The sequence below is a fragment of the Neolamprologus multifasciatus genome, chromosome 6 (genome assembly GCF_963576455.1).
Source record: "Neolamprologus multifasciatus chromosome 6, fNeoMul1.2, whole genome shotgun sequence".
Classification (NCBI taxonomy): Eukaryota; Metazoa; Chordata; class Actinopteri; order Cichliformes; family Cichlidae; genus Neolamprologus; species Neolamprologus multifasciatus.
The window spans coordinates 12,745,950-12,769,296 of NC_140444.1; the positions used below are offsets into that span (position 1 = coordinate 12,745,950).

At 37.9% G+C, this 23,347-nt stretch overlaps 1 protein-coding gene across 8 annotated transcripts; it reads right to left on the reverse strand.

Annotated features, from left to right (window-relative positions):
- Window positions 1-801: 801 nt before the first annotated feature.
- gne (glucosamine (UDP-N-acetyl)-2-epimerase/N-acetylmannosamine kinase) lies at window positions 802-23,317 on the reverse strand. Of its 8 annotated transcripts, XM_085162617.1 has the most exons (16): window positions 23,156-23,317; window positions 21,315-21,349; window positions 12,027-12,050; window positions 11,849-11,920; window positions 11,464-11,612; window positions 10,548-10,794; window positions 9,832-10,039; window positions 9,593-9,745; window positions 9,274-9,486; window positions 8,644-8,731; window positions 7,714-7,924; window positions 7,476-7,605; window positions 7,168-7,389; window positions 5,925-6,107; window positions 4,631-4,747; window positions 802-2,830 (listed from the first exon to the last, which is right to left on the reverse strand). In XM_085162617.1, exons 4-16 carry the CDS (start codon window positions 11,900-11,902, stop codon window positions 2,595-2,597), a joined length of 2,211 nt encoding a protein of 736 aa, XP_085018743.1. In that variant the 5' UTR covers window positions 11,903-11,920; window positions 12,027-12,050; window positions 21,315-21,349; window positions 23,156-23,317; the 3' UTR covers window positions 802-2,594. The 8 variants fall into 8 exon arrangements, with proteins under 8 accessions (XP_085018743.1, XP_085018740.1, XP_085018742.1 ...); XM_085162614.1 differs by lacking the exon at window positions 21,315-21,349; XM_085162616.1 differs by lacking the exon at window positions 12,027-12,050.
- Between the last annotated feature and the right edge of the window lie 30 nt (window positions 23,318-23,347).

Consider the following 23,347-nt stretch of genomic DNA (forward strand, 5'->3'; position numbering starts at 1 on the left):
AATAATTAAGAACCAATTAGAAAAACAAGCCAAACAGGGTAGTTTGTATAAATTAAAGAGTTTATATATATATATATATATATATATATATATATATATATATATATATATACATTATATATACATATATAAAGACCCAACACAAAGAGAAGCCTACACTACTATAGCAGCAAAGAAAAATACCTCAGCAAACCCAAACTGACACCCAACTAACACTAATCTCAAGGACAGATGGACAAAGGACACCTGAACACCTCTCCACTTTCAAGGCCAGTTCACACACTAACCAACCAAGTAGCTCCTAGCCAGCATTCATATTGTTGGGTAGCTGATTGGGGACAGGTGGACACTGAAAAATGTGTGGCAGCTGAGTTCAACAGAGAGTCAGAATACACCGAAAACACCCACACAACACAAGGCATGCTAAGAGCTTTTAAGAGCCTTTATGTCAGTGTCCTTGGATCACCAATGTCTGATAAGACATATTTCTTCTGTCCTTTGAAGTCGGCAGATCTTTCTTGGGGATTCCACCCCAACAAGTACTGGCAATAGTGGAAAGAAAAAAAGGTTTGAGGTCTGGTGGCTTTGAAAGGGATCATAAATGAGATGAAAATTGATAGCTTGATGTACTACAAGATGACCTAACTTGTTAGAAGTTATCACCATTGGCTTTTTTTCGACCTATTAATTCTTGCTTTTTCAGTCATTGATTTCATCAATGAGCAAAAAGAACAAAGCAGGTGTAAAAAAAACAACAAAAAACAGCCTCATATTCTCGGCAGTGAAACTCGCAGACGGTGGTAATTAAAAGTTCTTTATTACACAAATATCAACAGCCTTTTAGATTCAAACCTGGCTTAACTGTTGGTAGTACAGATTCAACAAGATAAAATAAACATCTTGGTCCATGTTGATAGCCTCACGCAGTTGCTGCAGATTTGTCGGCTAGACATCCATGAAGCCAGTCTTCCCCTTCCACCACATCCCAAAGGTGCTGCATTGGATTGAGATCTGGTGACTTTGGAGGTTTTTTTTGACTAGTTTAAGAAGTTCTGAGCTTTGTGACGTGATTAGATATTTGCGTTAACAAGCAGATGAATCGGCGTAAAGTGTTCAGTGTTTGTTCGTTAATATTAAAACTGATCTGGTCAACAGATAGGAGAGGAGCCACTATCGAGCGCTCAACATTTGTAGGAATTCCTTCAGGTCCACTGGAAAAGCATTTCAGGTGAAAACCTCATAAAGACCTCAATGCATGTTTAATGCATAAATTAAACATTTATAAGTTTTAAAACAAAACTGAAGACATCAAAATTTGAAAATTAATTTAAAAAAAAAAAGAAAGAAAAAATTGATTAAATAGGTGTTTCAACATTTTGCCTTCTAATCAGTAAACATTTTAATCTGGTCAAATGACACCTTAGATGTATAATCACTTTAACATTTCAAGGATGCAAAGAAAAAAATGTTTGAATTGCTATGCAGTTTCAATTTTTCTTTGGACACTAACTAAAAAGTTGAATAATAAATACTTAATTAACTTAGTCTATTTCTTACAATTGTCTAAAACTTATTTTCTAGATGAATATTAAACAAACATCCACAGAAATGTATTTAAAACTTACGAATAGCATGTAATGTGCAATGCAGTATAAAGGTGTACATAAAAACCATGTTGTACACCTTCAGAAAAACAACAACTTCATAACAAGCCTGGGAAAAACTTAAAACAAACAAACAAACAACCCCCCCCCCCCCCACCACCTCTTATCATACTATAGCATCCATAGATCCAAAGCACTTTTAATCATGTTTATTATACACCAAACACCGACAACATTAAAACCAGCTGCCTAGTACTCTGCATGTCCCACTTGTCCTCTAAATGGGGCAAAGGTCTTGTGGGTTCCTTTGAATCTTTATAGTAAGGCAAGGCTGGTGCTGCTGTTGGGGACTACTACCACATTGTTGGGTGTTCTTCATGTAAGTGAGTTGTTTGTGCCAACAATATCAACAAAGGAACAATTTGATAATTGCTGCTACTGACTTCACCTCACAGTAGTTTTAATGTTGTGACAGATTGGTGTATATTTAAAGTTACTTAATACCATTTTAGATTATTTCATTCATAAAAAAGAAGAAGAAGAACAACAACAACAACACACACAAAAAAACTAAAAATGTAAATTGTGTAATGTTGAAAACAGATACAATTGGAAATGCAACATCCGCACAAAATTGATAGAAAACTAAAGTTACAATAGAAAGAAAGCAACAGAAGCAAGATTCAGCTATAATTTGGTCACAAGGTTTCTATAAATAGACTATTCCATCCATCCACACCACAAGCACAGAAGGAAGGTTCTGGCTTGTACAGATAAGTTTTGGAGATTAATTCAACTTCGATACTTTAGGCACTGTACAAAAGAGAATTAGGATTTCTGGTTCGTGCACCAGACCCACTCCCACTTCACACGTGTTTCCGGATTTTAATCCGACTAACAGACTTCAACTTTGGAGAATAATAACTGTACTTGTATGTTTTTTAGACCACAGGGACAAAACTGCCTTGCAGGTTTTAATGATTTTGTTCTTTAATATATTCTTCTGGTTGCATAGTCTAACACCATGCTGGCTGCTCCAAGTAAAGCTGGTTCTTCCAAGTCTGATGTTACAACCTTGATGTTTTGGACAGAGAAGAGCGCTCTCTGCGAGATGACATGCTGCACTGGCGCCTGGTAGTAAGAGGCCAAGACTCCAGACAGAATCACCTGTGAAGGGTTGACTATGTGGAGGATGTTGATGATGCCCACACCCAGTGCAGTGGCAGCTAAAAAGGGTAAGAACACATAAGGAAGTTATATTTGATCTTTTTTTAAATATATCTTTTAAAACATTACCACATAATCTAAATAACAGGCTGCCTATTTCCATCTGTTTTCACGTGTATGCCAGGTTTTGTGATTTCTTTCATATAACAAAAGGGGAGATTTTCTTTATAAACGGTAACACACGGCTGTGTTAACCCCACAGAAGAACTCCTACTCAAATAATGCCTACTGTAAATGTAAGATGCCCAGTAATATGTCCACGAGTAATTTATTTATAGTATTGACTCTTAAGTTAAATTCAGGCTGTTGTGTACATGTGAAAATAAATCAGATTTAGACTAGAGATGGACCGATCCGATATTACGTATCGGTCCGATACTGACGTAAATTACTGGATCGGATATCGGAGAAATAAAAAATGTAATCCGATCCATTAAATATCAAAAAAGCACCTCACATAACTTGCGACACGGCGTAACTCGGCCCATAACCGTAGCACGTCGGAGCAGTGTGCTCACATGATAGAGCGGCTGTGTGGATTTGTAGCCTCAACCGGCATTTCATCTGTGATCCCAGAGAGAAGTAAAGCAAGTGTGTAAGTTCATCTCTGAATGTTTGTAAAGCATTCCCACGTTAAGCTTAACAACCGATATATGGAGCGACTGCCTCCCTCTCTCTCTCTCTCTCCTGTTGCTACTTCAATCATGAAACTGCTTAATGATCAGCTGATCGGCTTTTCTGTCGCGAGTCCGTCTCTCTTCTTTGTTTTTGGCCCACTTTGCACCAGAAAGAGGAAACCAGCGACTGAACAACAGTAGCACGTTTAACCTTGATAATCTGTTGTTAGAATTTATTTAATATTACTTTCTAGACCAGGATCGTTTTCTACGTAGCTGATGGCTGGTAACTGTGCAGGGGCGGATCTAGCAAAGTTTAGCCAGGGGGGCCGATAGGGCATTAACAGGGAAAAGGGGGCACAAAGACATACTTTTCTTTCTTATTCTCATTTAAAATGTCTAGCTTTTAATAAATAATTATCTGAATCTTACACCCAAAGTTTTAATCTTATATAAAATATATAGAAGTCCATTACTGTATATAGTAACTGTTAAGTCTAATATACCCTAGTAAGCTATACTACTTTTTCCTTTGGAAAGATACCATCTGTGCAGTCTGCAATTCTGTAGAAGAAAGATGTTGAATCTATTTAATTATTCTTGAAAAATAATTTATTTCTGTGCATTTTTTCCCCCAACCTGCATCAAATTAAAGTTGACCACATCGATTAAGCATCATGAGGTGGAGGGTGGGGGGTGGTTCCCTATTTTTTTTTTTGCTGGGAGTTTGCAACCCTAGTTATTAGTTAGGTTGCTTAATAGTTCTGCTAAGTACTCTTTAAAATACCAGAATAGGAAGGATGGAGTAGGTTCAAGTTTATTAGTTTTATCAGTATTGCAGAACTATGAAATATTTTGGGTGCAGTGTATTTTTTACATACAGGTATAACAGAATAGCTTTAGTGTTGTTGTTTATTTAAACTTGAGTATGAACTTACACAAAATGCAGCAAGATATTAAAAAAAGAGTTTTATTAATTAAAAAACACACTATATCAGATTCATATCGGTATCGGCAGATATCCAAATTTATGATACTGGTATTGGCATCGGACATAAAAAAGTGGTATCGTGCCATCTCTAATTTAGACCACTGCTGAGGTAGAAATATTGTCAACCCCATTTTCAAGCTAGGTGAACCTACTATTCTCTACCATTTTCTCTGTGTCCTTTGTGAACTAACCTTTGGTCAGAACAGCGTCGGCTTTGGAGTTTCCCATTTTGGCTGCACTGATAAGATGTGCAGCAGTGATTGGCTCTGAGAGTTTCATATCCATCCCCTCCACCTTCAACAGATCCTCTGTAAAAACAAACAAAAAAACAAACCACATGGATAATGAACATGGATAATGATAAATGGAATGAAGCCACTTGAGACATACAACAAGAAGGGTTATGTTTAATTACTTCCTGACGTCGTTCATTCCTGTGCTGGATTTAAACTGACTTTACAGCTTAAGAAACAGGAACTAGCATTGCAGGATACAGTTTTATCTAAATAATACCAATCTCACCATTTACCAGATTATGTGATGGATGACTGAGTTGCTAAACATAAACTCAATAAATATATATTTGTTTAAAAAGATTATAGAATACAACATAAAAACATAAGAGTTGAGGTACAATTTTCTCTACCCCATCAAGAAAATACATGCCCCAATTTAAAAACAAACAAACAAACAAAAAAACCCCACCCCGGCCTGCTGTGTAAAATGTAAATAGACAGAATACAACACTTTCCCAAACCCATAAACCCACATTTTACTCAAAACAGAAAATATAAAATCGTATCAAACATTTTAACAGAGTCACTTTAATATTTAATGAAAAATATTTGCTCATTTTGAATTTGATGCCAGCAACGCATCTCAAAAGTTGGGAACTAATTATACTAATATTAACTGGCAACAGGTCAGAAACATGATTGGGGTTGGTTGACCACTCCATCTATCAATGCAGGTTAAATCTCTATCACTCAAAGAAGGAGCCATGTGTTAGCATCTGCTTAAAATTTCCTGGGTAAACACTACTTAGGCTACTTCTGTGCTTACATTGAACTTATGCTGTTTCAGTACTATTGCACTATAATGCTGATTGCTGCTGCTACCACCTAGTGTCAATACATTCACACTCTTGGATAGTCTGTCATCATGACAGCAGCATACAAGCAACATGGATATGAACCCTGCTCCTGACGACACTGACAAAGTATTTTCATTTCGTTAGAGGCGATCCTGCCAATGCTCTATTAAAAAAAAAAAAGTTGATGGTGTAAAATTTAGTTGCACTTTCTGTTGCTCTGGTATCGTAAGAAAACTTGTAAAAGATTAGCTGCTGGATAAAGATTTATTTTGTGTTTATGTTTTTGTGGAGAGATTTCAATTTTTACATTTTCAAAGGTTTCTAAAGCCAAGTGTTGGTAAGCGCATAGCCAATATCCACTATACAAAAAAACAAACAAACAAATCGCTCACCATCATGCAGTTTTTTGGCCTCTCTCTGAAGGGCCATCCCAGATGCATAGGCCTCTATACAGCCACGGCTGCCACACATACACTCTGGGCCTTCCAGGGAAACCATGATGTGACCCAGCTCAGCAGCACAGAAGGTACTGCCATGGACCAACTCATTGTGATGGATAATTCCTCCTCCAATACCTGCACACAGAGTCAAAATATTTTTTACTTCCTGAGACTTAACCAGATGATGTAATTTACAAAAAGAATAAGGCAGTAAATATGATTTCAGCTGTAAAAATCATCATCGTAGTTTGTTTGAATTCATACAGGTCTCACAGTTATCATTAGTGGTGCAACGGATCAAAAATCTCACGGTTCGGATCGGATCACGGTTTTAAGTCATGGATCGGATCAATTTTCGGATTAGCAAAAAAAGACAAAAATTTAACATTTACTTATTGAAGTATTTTTTGCCTGTTAAAAACATTCAACTCAAGACTCATTCCACGCAATTATTTAAAAAAAGTTATGGTACAATATAGGGCAGTATAGGGCTTTGTATCTACCACTCAATTCAATTCAATTTTATTTATAAAGCGCCACATCACAACAACAGTCGGCTCAAGGCGCATTATATTGTAAGGTAGACCCTACAATAATACACTATATCACTCATTATATCGCACTCCGCTGTGATATAATGAGCTGTCACGGTCACGTGGCTTTCCGTTGCCCTGGAGGTCCACCCATTTGTAGTAGTTAGAGCAACAGAAGATGCCTGGGACAGTTCAGCCACAACTTAAATCTTTTCCTGCTCATACATGCTTGGAATGATCTTGCCACTAAAGTGGACGCGAACGGGATATCATAGCGTGGCTCAAGCACGTTCATCATAGTTTAAACCCTTTGTTTTGCACAACGGAATACGGCCTCCCGTCTGCAGCTAAACACCCCAATAGCTTTTGTAATAGCTTTAGCCCGATCGGACTGGGCAGCAAAGGGCTGCTTAAATACCGCAAACTCCTCTGCTCCTCCACTTGGACCGCTAGCGCTGGCCATAACTATTGCTTGACAGACCCACCACGCGCACCATACACATACTTTTTTTTTTTCTTCTTTTTCAAATCTTCGGATTACGTGTGTGCCGAACCGTGGAGTGGGATCGGTTCGGATTACGGATCAACCGTGATCCGCTGCACCACTAGTTATCATGCAAATAGATAAAGATCCTCATCTGAAAAAAACAAAAACTTCTCACCTGTTCCTGTGATGACTGTGACAAAGTTCTCCAGTCCTTTGCCGTGACCAAACTTCCTCTCTGCCAGTGCAGCACAGTTGCCATCATTGTCAACCCAGACGGGTAGGTGTAAAGCATCTGATATGGGCGTTCTTAGGTCCACAGAAGACCACTCCTGAATCAGCTTTGTGGAGTGTAGGACCACACCATCTTGGGGGTTTACACGCCCACCAGTGGACACTCCTAAAGAGCAGAAGTAAATCTGAAGTTGTTGTGCTGGGTTTTTTTCCCATGTGTAAATGCGTTTTAGTATTAGTGTGTTTTCATACCGACACCAAGTATTCTACAGTTAAGGCCCACAGCATCCCGCATGGCATCATTGCACATCTTTAATATGAGCTCCATTCTGGCCTCAAAAGTCTTTGGATTGGGCTGGCTGTATTTCTTCACTATGGTGCCCTGGAAAAGTTTAAAAAACAAAACAGCAGAACAGACAAAAGCTTTTGAAAGTGAAAATGAAGAAACATTTAAAAAAAACTTTTAAAGTTTAGTGTTCATCCAGCCTACCCTCATGCAGACAATGGCCACTCTGAGGTTGGTCCCTCCCAGGTCGACGGCCAAAGCACTTTGGGTCTCTAGGATATGATCAATGTCCTGGGAAATCGGATCTTTCACAGGAGGGAAGCAGAAGGTCTTTTGGAGAGGCTCGTCCAGGTCAATAGAACGAAGAAACTTGAGAATACGAGGCACTGCGTTGCCATCACCATAAATCTTAGAACTGATTTAAGCAAACAAACAAACAAACATATTTGCGTTTTTGCATTATGCTAATATAAACATTTTTTTAAATTTTGTTTTGACTCCAAATACAATTCAGTGTAACCCATTGTTACATTATTACCTTCTCCTGATTCTCAAACCTTTTTTTTAAATTATGTCACAGACAGTGACTCTGCCATAACCCATTTTTTTTAAAATAATTTGGATAAAATTTGCCTTATAGACAAACAGTTTGGTAAAGTAACACAGTTTTCTTCTTTCTAAGACTGCACACAATAATCACAGACATATATAACATTCATCTGCATGTCTATTGTTGGTTAATGAGCCTGACCTGATTCTGTACAAAACATGTTATGTTAAACATACCCTGGGATATACATCTTGCCATTTCCTTCTACTTCTAATATCTTAAAGGGCTTTAACAAATACAATTCATCAACTGACTCATTTGATAGATATGCAAAAAGTAAGTACTGGCTGGCAGAGGAAAAGCAGGTCACACAACTTGAATGTGACAAACTGATAATGACAGACTGTAATTTCCAACATATTTTTGAAATCCTGTTTAACAGGACTTTAACTGGCACTGTAAGTAAAGTTATTGAAAATACACAGCAGTTCCTTCATTGAAAGAAGGCTTGGCAAATGAAAATACACAGTTAAAAATTTGGTCAAACACCCAGGGGACAAATGAAGATTGTACACTGGCCATACCAGGGGTATCTCTTTCCAAACTGCAGCTCCAGAGCATGGTAGATTTTATTATGAGTGTCGGCATCTCTGACATGTAAAACATTTTCACCTGGGAGAAAACAAAAATGTCCTCAAGTTAATAAGAAAAACAACCTGAGACAAATTTAGCAGAACAATACAGCTTGGTAGGTTGAGGAAAATAACTTTAATGTTTTTGTACTATTTTGTCTTCCAGCAGCCTCAATCCTTTAAATATTCAAGGACAATTAATTCATGTCCCAGTAAATGATTCTTTCCAGCTATACCACACATACTGACATTATATTACTCAATCATTAACATATACTAAAAAAATAAATAAAACATGAGTCTCAGTGGAGTCTTTTGGACTATGATGACCTGACTGTCTACTAATAGTGCTGGGTGTTTGTCTCCTGGAGATGGGATTGATAGCGTATATTATGGGAAAAGTATGAGAAAGTTCATGATGGGATAATCATTCCCGCTGTAACTTGTTTTCACTTTTTCCTCTTGATATTGCGTGACTTAAAAAAAAAAAAGAAGAAGAAGAAAACGTTGCGCCTTTGTTTAGTTCCTGTGAAGCTTTGTATGAGATAAGCTCAGGACAATTGACATTCTTGTTACACTTACCTGTTTCTCTGCCTGTTTGTCTTGTTCCCAGGTTAATGACAGGTGTGCCAAAGGCCCCAGCCTCTCGTACCCCGCAGCTGCTGTTTCCAATCATGCAGCCAGCATGTGACACAAGCTGGATGAACTGCTCAAAAGGAATGTGCTTCACTGCACGGAAGTTAGGGTGTTGCTCAATCCCCTTTCTTCGCATAACACGTACCATCTCCTTACTTCCTGTTTATAGGAGAAATGCTTATGTTATTTTTCTCAACTTCTGTTTGAGTGTCCAAACCTTATTGAAAAGAGGACTTTAAAAACAGTAACCACAGGTGGAGCTAACCGGCATCAATGTTAGGAAAGAGGATGAGAGTCTTCTTGTTGAAGGAAATCAGCGCATCCAGCATCAGCCCATAGATTTTAATAGAGTGCTGGATGTCCGTCGTGACCGGGTGCTGCAATGCTACAATATAGTCACCTTCCTGGACCTTGTCACCTGCAAGATGCAAATATCACATAAAATACAAACGTAGACTCATTTCTCATTAAATAATTTTGTCCTGTGAATATATTTCTGCATACCCAACCAGCTTTTGATGATATCCATGTAGTCCTCTCTGTGATGAGACAATAGCAGCTTGTCATATGAAGGGCAGCCAGCAAGGAGGATACGAGAGTGGTCCTCACACATAGCTATGAGATGCTGCTCTGCCATCCGTGTGCAGCAGGCGTGGTAATGGGCCAGTTTACTGATAGCATGGCGGATTGAGTCATCAATTGTACCACTAACCTGGAACAAGCAGCACAGGATAGAGTTAAAAATAATAATAATAATAATGATATAACCACCCCCATCCTCCAGTAGCTAGTGCCCCCTATGTTATAAATTCTAGGTGACTCCCTTCTTTTGTTATCACATTAACAAGATTTTCAGAAAACTTGACCTCTGAACTTAATCTCAAGGTCAATGTCACCAAAATTCAAACTCCTCTGGCATGTTTTTGAAGATGCACCTATTGTATGAATTAGAAAACTCTAGATGACAACTTCTGAGATACTGTTATGACATAGTTGGGTGTCCAAGCTGCCCACCTGCCGAGCCCATCAGCCTTTTACAGCTGAGGGGTAAAACAAAAAGAAGAAGAAAAGATTCTGCACTGGCAGAATGCATAAAAAAAATCTAAGTACTTATGATGCAATATTGCCCCCATATTTTAATTTTCTTGTCATTGTGTGCTGCTTTCAAGAAATGTAATTGCCTCTAATGAAGGAGAAACTGTTCAACTGGGTTTCCTCACCTCTCCTCCCTCCAGGTGAAGTATTCTAATATTCATTAATGCTGCAGCAGTTGCCAAAGCGAGAGCATCGAAACGGTCACCGTGTATGACCAGGATGTCAGGTTTCAGTCTCTGTATAACATCAGGGAGTTTTACAAGTGCCAGCCCAACACTTTCCACCATGGCAGCCTCGTCCTCTCCTCTCACAATAGTGTGGAGCTTCGAGCCAATGTCAAAGTCGTCCTGCTCAATCATCCGAAAAGTGTTCCTGCAAAAACAAAACATTTCGGTAAGTTGCAAACAGCACAATGTATACTGAAAGTTCCAAACCATGGGATGGCAACAAAAGGTTTCATTTTTCCAATGTTTTTGAGATGCAAGAGGAAAAAAAAAAAAAAGACTGGAAGCTTATTTTTGGAACTTGGCAATGTGAGATTCAAATTTTAAATGCTGACCAAGTTATCTGAGTTATCTTTTGCACACAAATATTGAGTGAGTATGGAAAATATGACATGTCTCTATGAATATTCTAGGCTTATATACTCTGTCTTGCTTAAAAACATGCAGACCATTGTTATACTGTCTGTGCAGTTGTTTGACTCCTTCACAAGTGTTCGAATCCGATCCGTTACACACCAAAACTGGATAAATATCACAAATCTCAAACTCACTATTGATATCAATGTTTTTTGCCGTCACTCCACAACTGTAATCTTTTCCTCAGCAACCAAACCCCATGAGTTGCTATGTAGTTTTACTCCTAGTAAATCAGTTATGTGGTTTGGATGCACTGGTGTCCTTCAGGGTTCATTTATTTTACAGGTCACAGAGCAAACAAAATGTTGTTGGCTATTTAGTGAGCACCTTCTGAAGGTCCACAAGTGAAAAAGAAAAGAAAAAGTGGCATTTGCAAAGGAAAAAAGTTGGGTCGTCTTACCCGTAGTCATCAATGAGATGTGAACCTAGCACCACAACTTCCAGTTCAAAGTCTTCTGGGTGGGATTTGATCCCAGACATGATGGGGGCCAGCTTGGAATAATCTGCTCTGTTGCATGTTGCCACACACACCCTCAGTTTCCTCTTACACTAAACCAGAAAACAGTGTAAGCACCACACGCACACAGAGACACACACAGACAGTTTTTGTCATTTTAATTTAGTATGCAAAACAAAGAAATACGTTCCTCTCAGTTATTTCACTGATGTCTGAAGGAATATTATCATCTCCACACATCCTTGAATTTCAACTATATACTACATATGCATCTGCTTCACAACAACTATATACATTTTTTTTATTAAGCCAAGACATAAAATCATACCTGATTTGACTCTCCTATCTTTTCCATTGATTTCTTCTCTTTGTTCCTTTGCATTCTCAGAAAATACTGCTCCTGGAGAAAAAATAAAAATGCTGTAGGTAAGATCAAAATAAGAATGTGTAAAACATTATCTTATACATTATTTTCTTTATACACAACACCCACAGATCATACTCACTTGGGCCTTCCAAATATTCAGAGGCTGAAGCATGAAAATAAACAAAACTACACTAAAAATGATTCATATTTAACATGAAGAACACACACAAACCCATTCTTTATCAGACAGAAAACATGCTCTACAACAGTGCTTTACTTTACAAGGCCAAAGTGACACACCTAGTAATGTGATGTAAGAAAACCTGTAGCACCAGCCATGCAGCTAATAACGCTGTCAGCTTAACAGAAACACAGAAAGACGTATGCAAGAACTTTGGATTGGCAAAGACATCATTTACAGTACTTTTTAAATGTAAACTGTCATACTGTCTTCTGTGAGAAAAAAATCTATTGCTCCTCTTCCGTTCACCCATTATTCTGAATAAATACCAGATCCTGCAATATGTCATTTTAAAGGATTTATAGCTCCTCCAACAGCTGAAATATAATGTGCTGAATTCCTCATTGATGATAGCTTTGTTTATTCACTAGATAATATTGATTCCATTTGCTGCAAGGAAGAAACCATATCAGTTGTGTTTTACCAGTCTAAGTGTCTATATATCTAGGCAAATGAGGTATATCACTAATGCTGGTAACATATAATATTCAAGGTTCAAGGTTCTTTATTTGTCACATGCATAGTTATACAAGTATAACACACAGTGAAATGTAGCCTGACACGCTCCTCGACATGTGCAAAAAGGGGGGGGGGGGTAGGTAAAGGAAGAACATTATAAATATATAGTATATACATTGGGTGAATGTGCAGTAGTAGCAGCAAGCAGGTGAATTCTGTACATTAATATGTAGAAAAAATGTCTCAAAAAATACTTTTTTTAAAAAGTCCAGGATAAGGTCGGGGAGGAGCCGTGGCATGGATGAAGGTTTCAAAACCCTGTTTATCCATAATGTGCTTGAGATGTTCTGTGAAAGAGCTTAACAAAGCTACAAGACAAACAATTTGGATGGCGTATAGAATTTAGTCCAAGTTTCTACATAGTAAAAACATATCTAAATCATAATTCTGCAACTCAGAATGACCAACCCTAAAATGTGTCCTGTGTCCAGGTAGTTCAACTGCAACCCAAATGCAGCCATAGACAATATAAGTATTAACAGGGGGGTAGTCCAGAGGCCATTATTATGAATCAGGATTTTGGCTTATCCAGATAACCTTATGGTTAACCCGTGTTTTTTGTGCTATAAGATTAGAGATCAGCAGCAACAAATCACCACCTATTGACCAATTCATTCTTAAATGCAACTTTATTTTAAACTGCTGGAATTACTGTTTCTAATCCACACTAAGAATGCCCGTTCAATCACTGAAATTGATTTCACTTTTATCGACAAACAAACTAATTTCCATGTCTCATTTATTAAACTGTGGGACAGTAAGCTTCAAGTTTTTAAATGGATCCAGTTTAAAATTTCAGAGCTCTAATGTGTAGCCATTACCTTAAAAATAAACAGCAGCACTGAAAATATGCTAGGCCATACATTAATTAACTGGAATTAAAATGTTTATCTTACTGCTCTGCATGATAAATAACTAGATTTATGCCTTTATGCAGCAATTTCTTCTGCCAGTGTTGCATTTTACTGGTTTTTATTTGTTCTTTATAGATTTTTAATCACCATTTGATAAGTTCTATAGAACAGCTGTCACTCATAGGGATTGTTTTTTGTGGAGGAGGTCATATGACCTGTGAAATACTCCTTTTAGCTTGGGTTAAGTTACCCTGGGTTAAACACTTTTGTGCGCCTGTTTATCCTGACTGCTAATGTAAAATGCCCTGGTTGTGATGATCTTGCCTTGAGGTACTGTCTAAGAAACATCCTTTGTGTCTTTCTGTTGCTTAAACAGGTTGTTCCAGATCCTGCTAGTCTTAATGAAACAACCTGAACAATGTCATTTAAGGGAAGCAATAGGCACATAAAGACACACCTAAAAACACAACAGTAAAAGATGAGCCTGTTCAAATCTAGACATTCATCTTCCTTTGTCACTAAAGATAAATAAGACCAATTTACATAAGGACATAAGGGGTAAAAGTTCCAGGCTGTCAAATTTGTTCTTAATTTTATCAATTTCTATGATCTCTGCCTTATAGAATAATGTTATGGTTACAGATTAGAGAAAAAAACAAGTTTGAATGCAATTCAGTACTTTATTGTCCCACAAGGGGAAATTTGTTTAGCACCAAGGGCAATATAGTGTATACACACTATATTGTGTATACAATAGTGTGTTCAATCTAAATAAAATCATAAATAGATGTTATTCAAATTATTTAAACTGATGTTTACATATAAAAATGCAAATAAATCGTGAAATTGAGAAAGATTTGAATATGAAACTACAACCAAGTTAGTCTATCGTTATACAATAATGTAACTAATGCAGTGATGCTTAACATTTTCTTTTCCTTGGCATTTGAGTACAACGGTAAAGATTTAAACATTTCACTTGTTAGCATAAAGCTCTAAATCAACAGTCTTGCTTTTGTCAGGTGCTAACACCATTTTAAAGCAGAAATCCTAAAACTTTAGCCAATATTTCTTCCACAGAACATACAGCTAGCAACTCAGATAGTCAGTGTGTTGTTATCATTATGCTGCCTCTGTTGCAAACTTTTGAGTTTAATGGAAATAACACAAGAAAAACTAGTAAGTTAAGCTTGGCCTTGAAGAAATAACTGAAGCTAGTCTATTGAAACCACATCTGACAATCAAGGTTTGAGACTGAGAAGCTGAAGTATCATAAGATGGTCCTACCCTGAAGGACAGAGCCATGAATCTAGCCACTGAGCTCCACTGAAAGTGTTTACTGGGGTCACAAATCAAATGGGTAGTAGCGCTATTTTCCATGTGTAGCGTTCTACACAAACCACTTCCTTCTGCTAAGATAGCAGGTATAAGGTGTATCCACATTGGCTTCACTTTCAGGCCTGGACCTCTACATCTTTCAAATATAGTGTATGTTTTCAGTAGCATTTTGTAGCTTTCCATCATTGCCTCCAAAATCAAGTACCTTGAAAGAAATGTGGATGATGTCTGTTGTTAACCGTTAATTAATAGAAAAGCTGGTTTTGTTTTGTTTAGAATGAGGGCTTTGCTGCAGGAAAAGGCACCCTCACTTTAATAATTAAGAATTCAATCAGCTATCACAGCAGTGTGGTGCACCATGTTCTTCAACCCAATTTCAACCAAGTATTCATGCCAAGTGTTATATCTATGATTTAGTGAAAGCAACATTAATTCTGGTGTTACCTACACTGGTAAATCCTGTAATTTACCCTAAATTTTATTCAGCATGCGGTTGGTTCCACTCAAGCATCACAAGACAGCATCAGCAGCCAGCATTAAGGTATGGGAGGGGGCAGGGATGCATGCAGAAGGCAAAGGCAGGAATGACACAGCAATAGGAGGCAGACAGAGATGCTCAACGTACAGAAGGGAGAAAATAAAATGACCAGCAATAATCAGATGATGATTTAAAACAAACGAACAAAAAAATATATATAGAATCATGCTAAATGAGAAAAAGGCCCATCTGACTTACGTGAGGACTTATCTGCACAGAACCCAGACGCATATCCATGCCACACCTCTACAGATTCTTGGCTAAAAAGCAATCTTTGATTGTTATTATTATATTCTTATTATCCAAGGATTTGTTTTTGGCCCTTATCATGGACGTATTGAGGAATGAAGGGAGGGCATGCGCAACCCAGCACACAGCACGAGAGAAAAGAAGTGAGAGAGGGAGCCCGACACAGACATAGAGCTGGGGGAGGAGCTGTAGGAGGAGCTGTAGGAGGAGCTGTAGGAGACGAGGGTAGGGTTCAATTGAAATAATGCCAATGATTCACCCAGTATGTGACAGCAAACAATGAAGAAGAAAGGCTTGGCACTTCATACTCTAGATCATATGCCTCTAGTTATTATGACAAAATAAAGTAATTCCCTATTGCAGTAATAGACATAAAATTGTTAAGTGCTGTTTTTCATGACCCTGTTTTAAAAAAAAAGAAAGAAAAAAAACGTCTATGCGATGTTAAACTAAAACGAAAACACATAGTAAGGATTTACTAATAATTTCAAAAATTATTAAAGCAGCTTTAAATAGTGTTTAGCTGCCACTGTACATTTAAAAGGTGCAAGAATTTGACTCCAATTAATTCAGTGATTATCAAACCAAATCTGCTGTCAGCATGAAAATGAATTGAACTGCACAAACTGAATTGAACTACATTAAGTCAATTTAAATGAATGATTAAAGGGGTCATAGTAGGGATAGTTACAGGAAAACGTTTATGCACAATATATTGATACAATAACCACTACTGCAAATACTGACTTTGAATTTATACATATAAACATATTAACTTTACAAATATATTTTTGCTTTTGCAAAAACAAATTACAAAGAATAAAAAAAACAAAACAGACTACAACATTATGTTTAACAAATTATTTGACAACTAATCTTTTAGTCTGTGTCACAGCTCACCTATGTCAGTAGAAGAAGAAAAACAGATTGAAATTTACCGTTAGGCCCTAACGATCCTTTCTCTCTCTCTCTGAATAATTAACGAGGTCATCAGTGCTGGGCCATGTGCCTAAAAACATGCAACATTCACATTTAAAGCAGCACGCTATTAATCCTATGAAGCTGAAAGTATTTATTAAAGTCAAATAGCTGGATACAAATACAACCTCGACTTGTAACTGACCAGTAGGGAAAGGTTACATTCAGTGGTGGGTCTAATTATTAACCTTTTGTAAGCAGACGTGTGCAACTCAGGCAATTCTTATGTTCAGACGGGTTTTGACCATTCTCCCTATAGGGCATGAGACTTGAGAGAGAATCATGAGAGAAGGCAAATGTGGGGATGTCTGAATAAAGTCATGAATGAGGGACATTTCACAACTGACAGAAACGTCACTATGCATTGCATCTCTTAAAATGGCTTTAAGGAAGCAATGAAAACAGATATGTTTATGTAGTGAAAAATCACAATATCAGGAAACAGCTCGTCCTTGCATCAACAGCTAACACTTTAGCATGCAAACACGCAAATATTATACCATTTGTAAAGCATCCTGCTTTGCCTGGGTCCAAGCTGACTGAAGATCAATAGGTGAAGCTGAAAGCTGCATGGTCTTTAGGGATGGGTATTGATAAGATTTTCACGATTCCGATTCCATTTTCGATTCTGTTTAACGATTCGATTCTTTATCGAATCTCTTATCGATTCTTTTTTTTAAAAAGGAGAGCCTAAAGGTCGATTAGCTTAGAACTTTGTTTTATATCTTCTCTTTGAACAAGATAGAAATTTAGAAGTAACATGGCCTTACAAACCCAACAGTGACATCTTAAGAGATCCACAGCCTACGGCTCTTCAATGGGGTGTCACAGGGTCCCCAGGAAAAAAAAATTGTAAATGTAGAATAATAAAATAAATATTCTTCTGTAGCAATAACAAAGAATAACACAAATTATTCTGTAGCAATTACACAAGAATATCCAGTAATGTCCCTGCCTACAATTAAACACATTCACTTACCGAATGTCGGGGGCATCTGCTGTGGCAAATGGGTTCAAGCCTTTTACCACAAACTTAGTCACTGCTCGGTGACATTCGTCTATCCTGGCCTGAAAGGAGATGCTACCGGTAGACTGCAGCGAGAACTGCCAGCATCTGAGCCAGCCAGACTCTGTCTGTCTCTCTCATCATGGTCCCCTAAATGCACAGTAATGGCAGGTTTTGTAATAAGGCAGATCTCGCTAACATAATATGCACTGTTAGTTGATTATTTACCTGCCGCATTAACGGGAGAGGATGTGCAAACGTTACCGCTGCTGCTGGGTTGAGATTCATGAGGCGGGAGCGGAATTAAAAACATGACATTCATTTAAGGTTATCGTGTGTATCTTAAATTAAATATCTACTTGCAAGTATTGCAAGTTGCCCTGTTGTCATCTGTTCTCGTAAAGTATAACCAAACTTTTGAGCGTTTGAGCCGCCATGTTTCCTGCCAGGTAAATGACGCTCCGCAACGTGGTGACGTCATTCGGGGCGACTGGAATCGATAAGGGAATCGTTTGCAAAAATTGCAAACAATTCCAAGGAATTGAAACAGTGGGAACCGGTTCTCAACAAGAACCGGCTTTCGATACCCATCCCTAATGGTCTTATACAAAAATTTGAACGCATCTTTAAAAAACACGCTAAAGAGGAGTTGGAGAATCTAGCTTGAAATCTGTGTACAGTTCAAAAGCCAGTCATATCAATCACTGAATGTGACAGTGAACTCATCTCCAAATGTTAGAAGATTTACAAAGAGATAACCGCTTATTTCTGAAATATATTGGTCTTTATGCTATTCAATAAATACAAATAATTCTGAATGTAATGTATTTTTTATATTTTTTATAAATATTGAAGCAGGACTTTCTTTTTATGCAAAATCAATAATATGCAAAGGCAGTGCTAAACAGCTAAGCGGGCGATACATGCAACCTATACACCAAGCTTCCCAAGTTCACAACACGTTAAAAGAAAAGGAAGTGTAACACATTGTTAAGTTGCTTTCTTAAAGATTATTTCTTTTTTGAAATATCTCTCACTGCCATTATATTGACCAAAGAAAGCACATATTCTGAAATAAAATTAAAAATAAAACAGTGGTGAACATTCCCAGGAGTGGCCAGCCAACCAAAATAAGAGTCTATTGTCAACTCATTCAAGAGCTGTTGACTGTTAACCTACTGATTCAAGAAATCACTTATATAACTTGGCACAAAAAGTAAGTAATTTGTGTTTGGTTGATTATTTGTTTACTGTAACAATGCCTATTCACAGTATGTTTTACATTTGTAAGGAAAATAGATTTTTTGCTTAAGTAACAGAGTTGTGTTGCACCGATGAAAATCACGCCAAAAGTGACAGAACACTGAAAAATAGGAACAACAGCAGCTAAAATGTTCATTCAGATATATAAAGTCTTCATTAAAAAGCACAGAGGGAAGTACTTCCTGCTTTGCCCTAAGTAAATATATTGCAACAGAGAAATCCACACGAAGAACACTCTTCATCCATGACAGTAATCTTTGAATTTAAAAGTTGATCTAACTGCTTTCCTTTTCAAAGGTACCCAGTTTCTGTAGTTCTGTTGTGCAGTTAAAATGTTTGCAAAGACACAAATAGGCCAAAGTCCACACCAAATATTTATTAAATATGGCTGCCAAAATGCCAACAGCACCTTATTTGCAGTCTAGGCTTTTCTTGTATTACCAATTTATGTAACACAGTGGTATAATGCCAACCAGTATAGCACACCGTCTTCCAAAGAATAGGGAGTAGTCACAACTAGGCCCAGACGTCTTCACATGATTGCTTCTCTCCTGCACACTGCTCATAAAAACTGCAAATAAAGCCTGACAAAATGACAGTTGAGGACCTTAAAGACAACTACGATGTAACCTTAGTGACACTTCCATGTAAAGGAAATACTGAGAATACTATTACTGTATTATACTACAGTACAGTATACTACATACTACAGTATAACTGTATAATGGTTATGACACATGATAGCTAAATATTTGACATCAGGGTTTGCACTGCCTCAACAAGCTGTCAATTCTATTAAGAACTATGCAAATACATTACCATCCGCATACAGCTGGAACATCCTGGTATACAAATTATACAGATCAGGTGTGCTGATTGACAAATAACACAAAAATAGCAATACAGAGTCAAAAGCAGCTCCCAGGTAAGACCAAGAGAGTAAAAGGGCATTATGAATAATCTGCACTTTTTCCCATTAAGCTGACCAAGAACTGAATGTAAGGGTCTTCCTGTGTGGACATTGTTTTACAGTGTGCTGCAAAGACTTGAACATGTTGTACAGAGATTTCCAGCCCACAGCCCACTCAGTAGCTCTCTATTTCTCTGTCCATGAAGCTTTCAGCCCAGAAATCCTCCAATCCCTGACAGATTATACCACATCCACTGTTTCAAGATTAGTTTCAATGTAGATGCACACTTATAAAATTAAATAATAAATTAATTAAACTGCTTTAATATTTAAACGTTATAATTTATTCAGCTTTTTTCAGCAGGCCAGTAAAAATATACATGGGCCAGTAAAGCTCAGAGCCACGGACCCAGAGCTGTTATGCTGGATACTAAATTTTTACTAACATTATTTTTAAACATCTAAATCATCAGTACATCTGTTTTCTGCAGCAGTAAACGTGGCATCAAAGCACAGGCCAACTGTCAGCACCAACTGTCAGCACGGATGATCTTGTTCTACTCGCTTTTCTTCATGCTCTTTAAAAAACACACAGACACACCTACACACATGAACAAAAACACATACAAAAGAACTCACACCAAATCTTCCTCATACTGGAGACCATCACAACACTTTTTTTTAGCTCCTCTTAACACAGAGGTTCCCAAAGTGTGGGGCCTGTTCCCTTGGGGGGGGGGGGGGGGGGGGGCAGAGCCATTGCAGGGGGGTGCGGTAAGAAGAAAAAAAAAAAAAAAGAACACTTGGACATGCTAGCATAATGGACAGACTTTTGACGGGGCTTCCGCACAAACGCAAAGCAGGAGATGAATATAAATATATGCAGGAGATAAATGTGTTTCCAAACCAATTTCCTTCCAAGCCAAAGACTAGAAAATAGGGTGAAGTATATCTTCCATTTGACTTCCCCTGCACAAGTGCCAAGGTAGGTCTCCCCTGCAGAATTGGTTTTCCCTGCGTCGGGAGCAGCGTTGGGCTCTCCAAATCACGGACAAACAGTATCCCACATTCTTGATTTTTAGTTCACAAACACTTCTTGTAATGACTACTCCTGACATGTTGGAGATGTTAGCTCTTTATACAGTAAAGTTACAGTGGGATGCAAATAATATCAGGCTGATCCTGCCACAATTTGTTTCCCCGGTTCAAATCACGGACAAACAGTATCCCACAGTTGTTTGTTTTTGAACCTATTTTGCACAGAGAGGCATTTTTTGAAAAATGTATTGATAGCAATGTTGAATATTATTACACAGGAAAAAAAAACAACTACACATAAAATAATTACACCATGACGCCTCTGCCTTTCTAAATGGAGGGACAGTAACTGTGTGTGTGTATGTAAGAGTGTAAAACCTGAAGATAGTCAGATTAACAGCAACAGTATTTTGTCTCTATCTGCCATTCTGCAATTCATCTCATGTAAACAATAACATGGCCCACAGCGTGACGTAAAAAAAAAGGCACACACCTTTGACCTTGCGTGACGAACTCTGTATTCCTTGTCTGCATGTAAACACAAAAAGGGAGTTTTTAAAAATCTCAGTTTTCAGTGATTCGAAACGCCGTTTACGTGTGGACGAAAGACCCAAACACATAGAAACAGCTGCGTTTTCAAAAATACTCGTGTCGGTGTGGACGTAGCGTAAAAGAGTTAGTAGTTTATTTTAGTACTACCTGTAATTTATTGCAGTTTACTTGTATCTGCTTAATTGTTGTTAAAGAAGGGTGTGTGTGTGTGGTTGGAGGATGTGCTAGGGAAGCCTAGCAAAAAAATTTGGGAACCACTGTCTTAACATATTGAAGCATTCAAGTAAGACCGAGTAAATACTGCTTGTCTATAATTATCTACAAGGGTGGGACAGTGGTGGTGGAGCTTACATCATAAAACACAATCATAAATGACTCTTAAATATGCAGCAACTATTCCCATACTTTTTATGAGCAAACAAAGCAATAAATCAGGAAATGTGCACACATCCTGCTTCCATCCTTCTTTACTGGTTTGCTATGTAATCACACCTGTTTGAATATATGCAGAAATACCTTATTACAATTTTCAATCCATTACACTCTGGTATTTTTATTTCACCTTTACATCACTCATTCATAACCCCGACTGGTTATCGCCAAAGCACTTGCTCATAGGGGGTCATATGACTGTTGGGGTTGTTTTCTGCTGTCTTCTTTGTATTATTGTAGGATCTTTACTTTACAATTATGATATTCATTCACTTGTCCTGTAAAGGCTTACACACAACATTCAGACATCTAAAATATGGACAGAGTATTCTATCCAACCAACCATGATCTTCAAGTCATCCAGTTCAAACAAATTGAGACGTTACATTAATACCACACTGCCATCTAATGTCGTTTTTAAGAAAGCAAGCTTTTTAGGGCAGTTCTACCACTGGTGTCTTGTAGATGTGGTTACACTACTAACTGGAACTTTCATCCACACCCACCTGCTCAAATTACATCAATGCTCTTGTGTGGATGTTTTACAGGTGACCGGTGCAATCGGTGGACCATAACACACTAAATGCCAACATTAACCATTATAAAAATTTTCAGTTGTTTTCAGGAGGTCAGTAAAAATATACACGGCCCCGTAACGCTCAGAGGGTACAGTGACACTGGGCCGTGTGTACTTTTACTTAATTTCAAGCTCAGGGGGTACAGGGACACCCAGTGACTGACCGTTAACTTAAAAGCCCCTTACATAATGCAAGTTTGCAAGTGCATGCCCTTATTTCTATTTAAAAATTAATCACCACTACGTATCGCTGAACTCAGTTGCAGAAAGTTATCGTTCTGCAACCAGAAATATTTTTAGACTAGATAAAGATTAAAATTATTGCCTTCGGACTTCTCTAAACGTAAAATAATGTTTAAAGAATTTAAGACATGCTCGGGCGGGTACAATCGGAATAATTTGTTATTTTCGCCTTAAGTTCAAACGAATAGCTGTCTCAAGGAAGTTTAACTGTTTTAAACGAGGGCGGCTGTCGCCTGGTTTAGCCAGAAACTTATGCTAGGGTTAGCTAGCACGTTAGAAATCAATATAGTAAATGAGCTAAGAGTGCTGCTAACATCAGCACACCCCTAACAGCGCGGTGTTTCCCAGTTTGAGTGAGTGACACTTTATCCGGACAATCCCCAAAAAGTGAACAAACGTTTCGGAGTGGCCTGACACTCCAAGCTAGCTATGGTTAGCTGGCGAAATTATACTAAAGTTCCGTTAAGTTTCCATCTGTGTAGCCATCATTTTAATCAGATTGCTGTGGAAATCCACTTACAGACACTCACCATGAATCCTCCAAAAACGCCGTCCTCATCTCACGCTAAAACCATCGATGGCCACACTTTTTTCTATTCCGCTTTTGGGTTTCTGTGATTACGTCCCCAGTACTATACATTGGTGCTCTCACACGAGGGGGTTTCAAGCTAACACAAACATGAAGCAAATCGCGACGACACCAGATGCACATAGTTTGGACC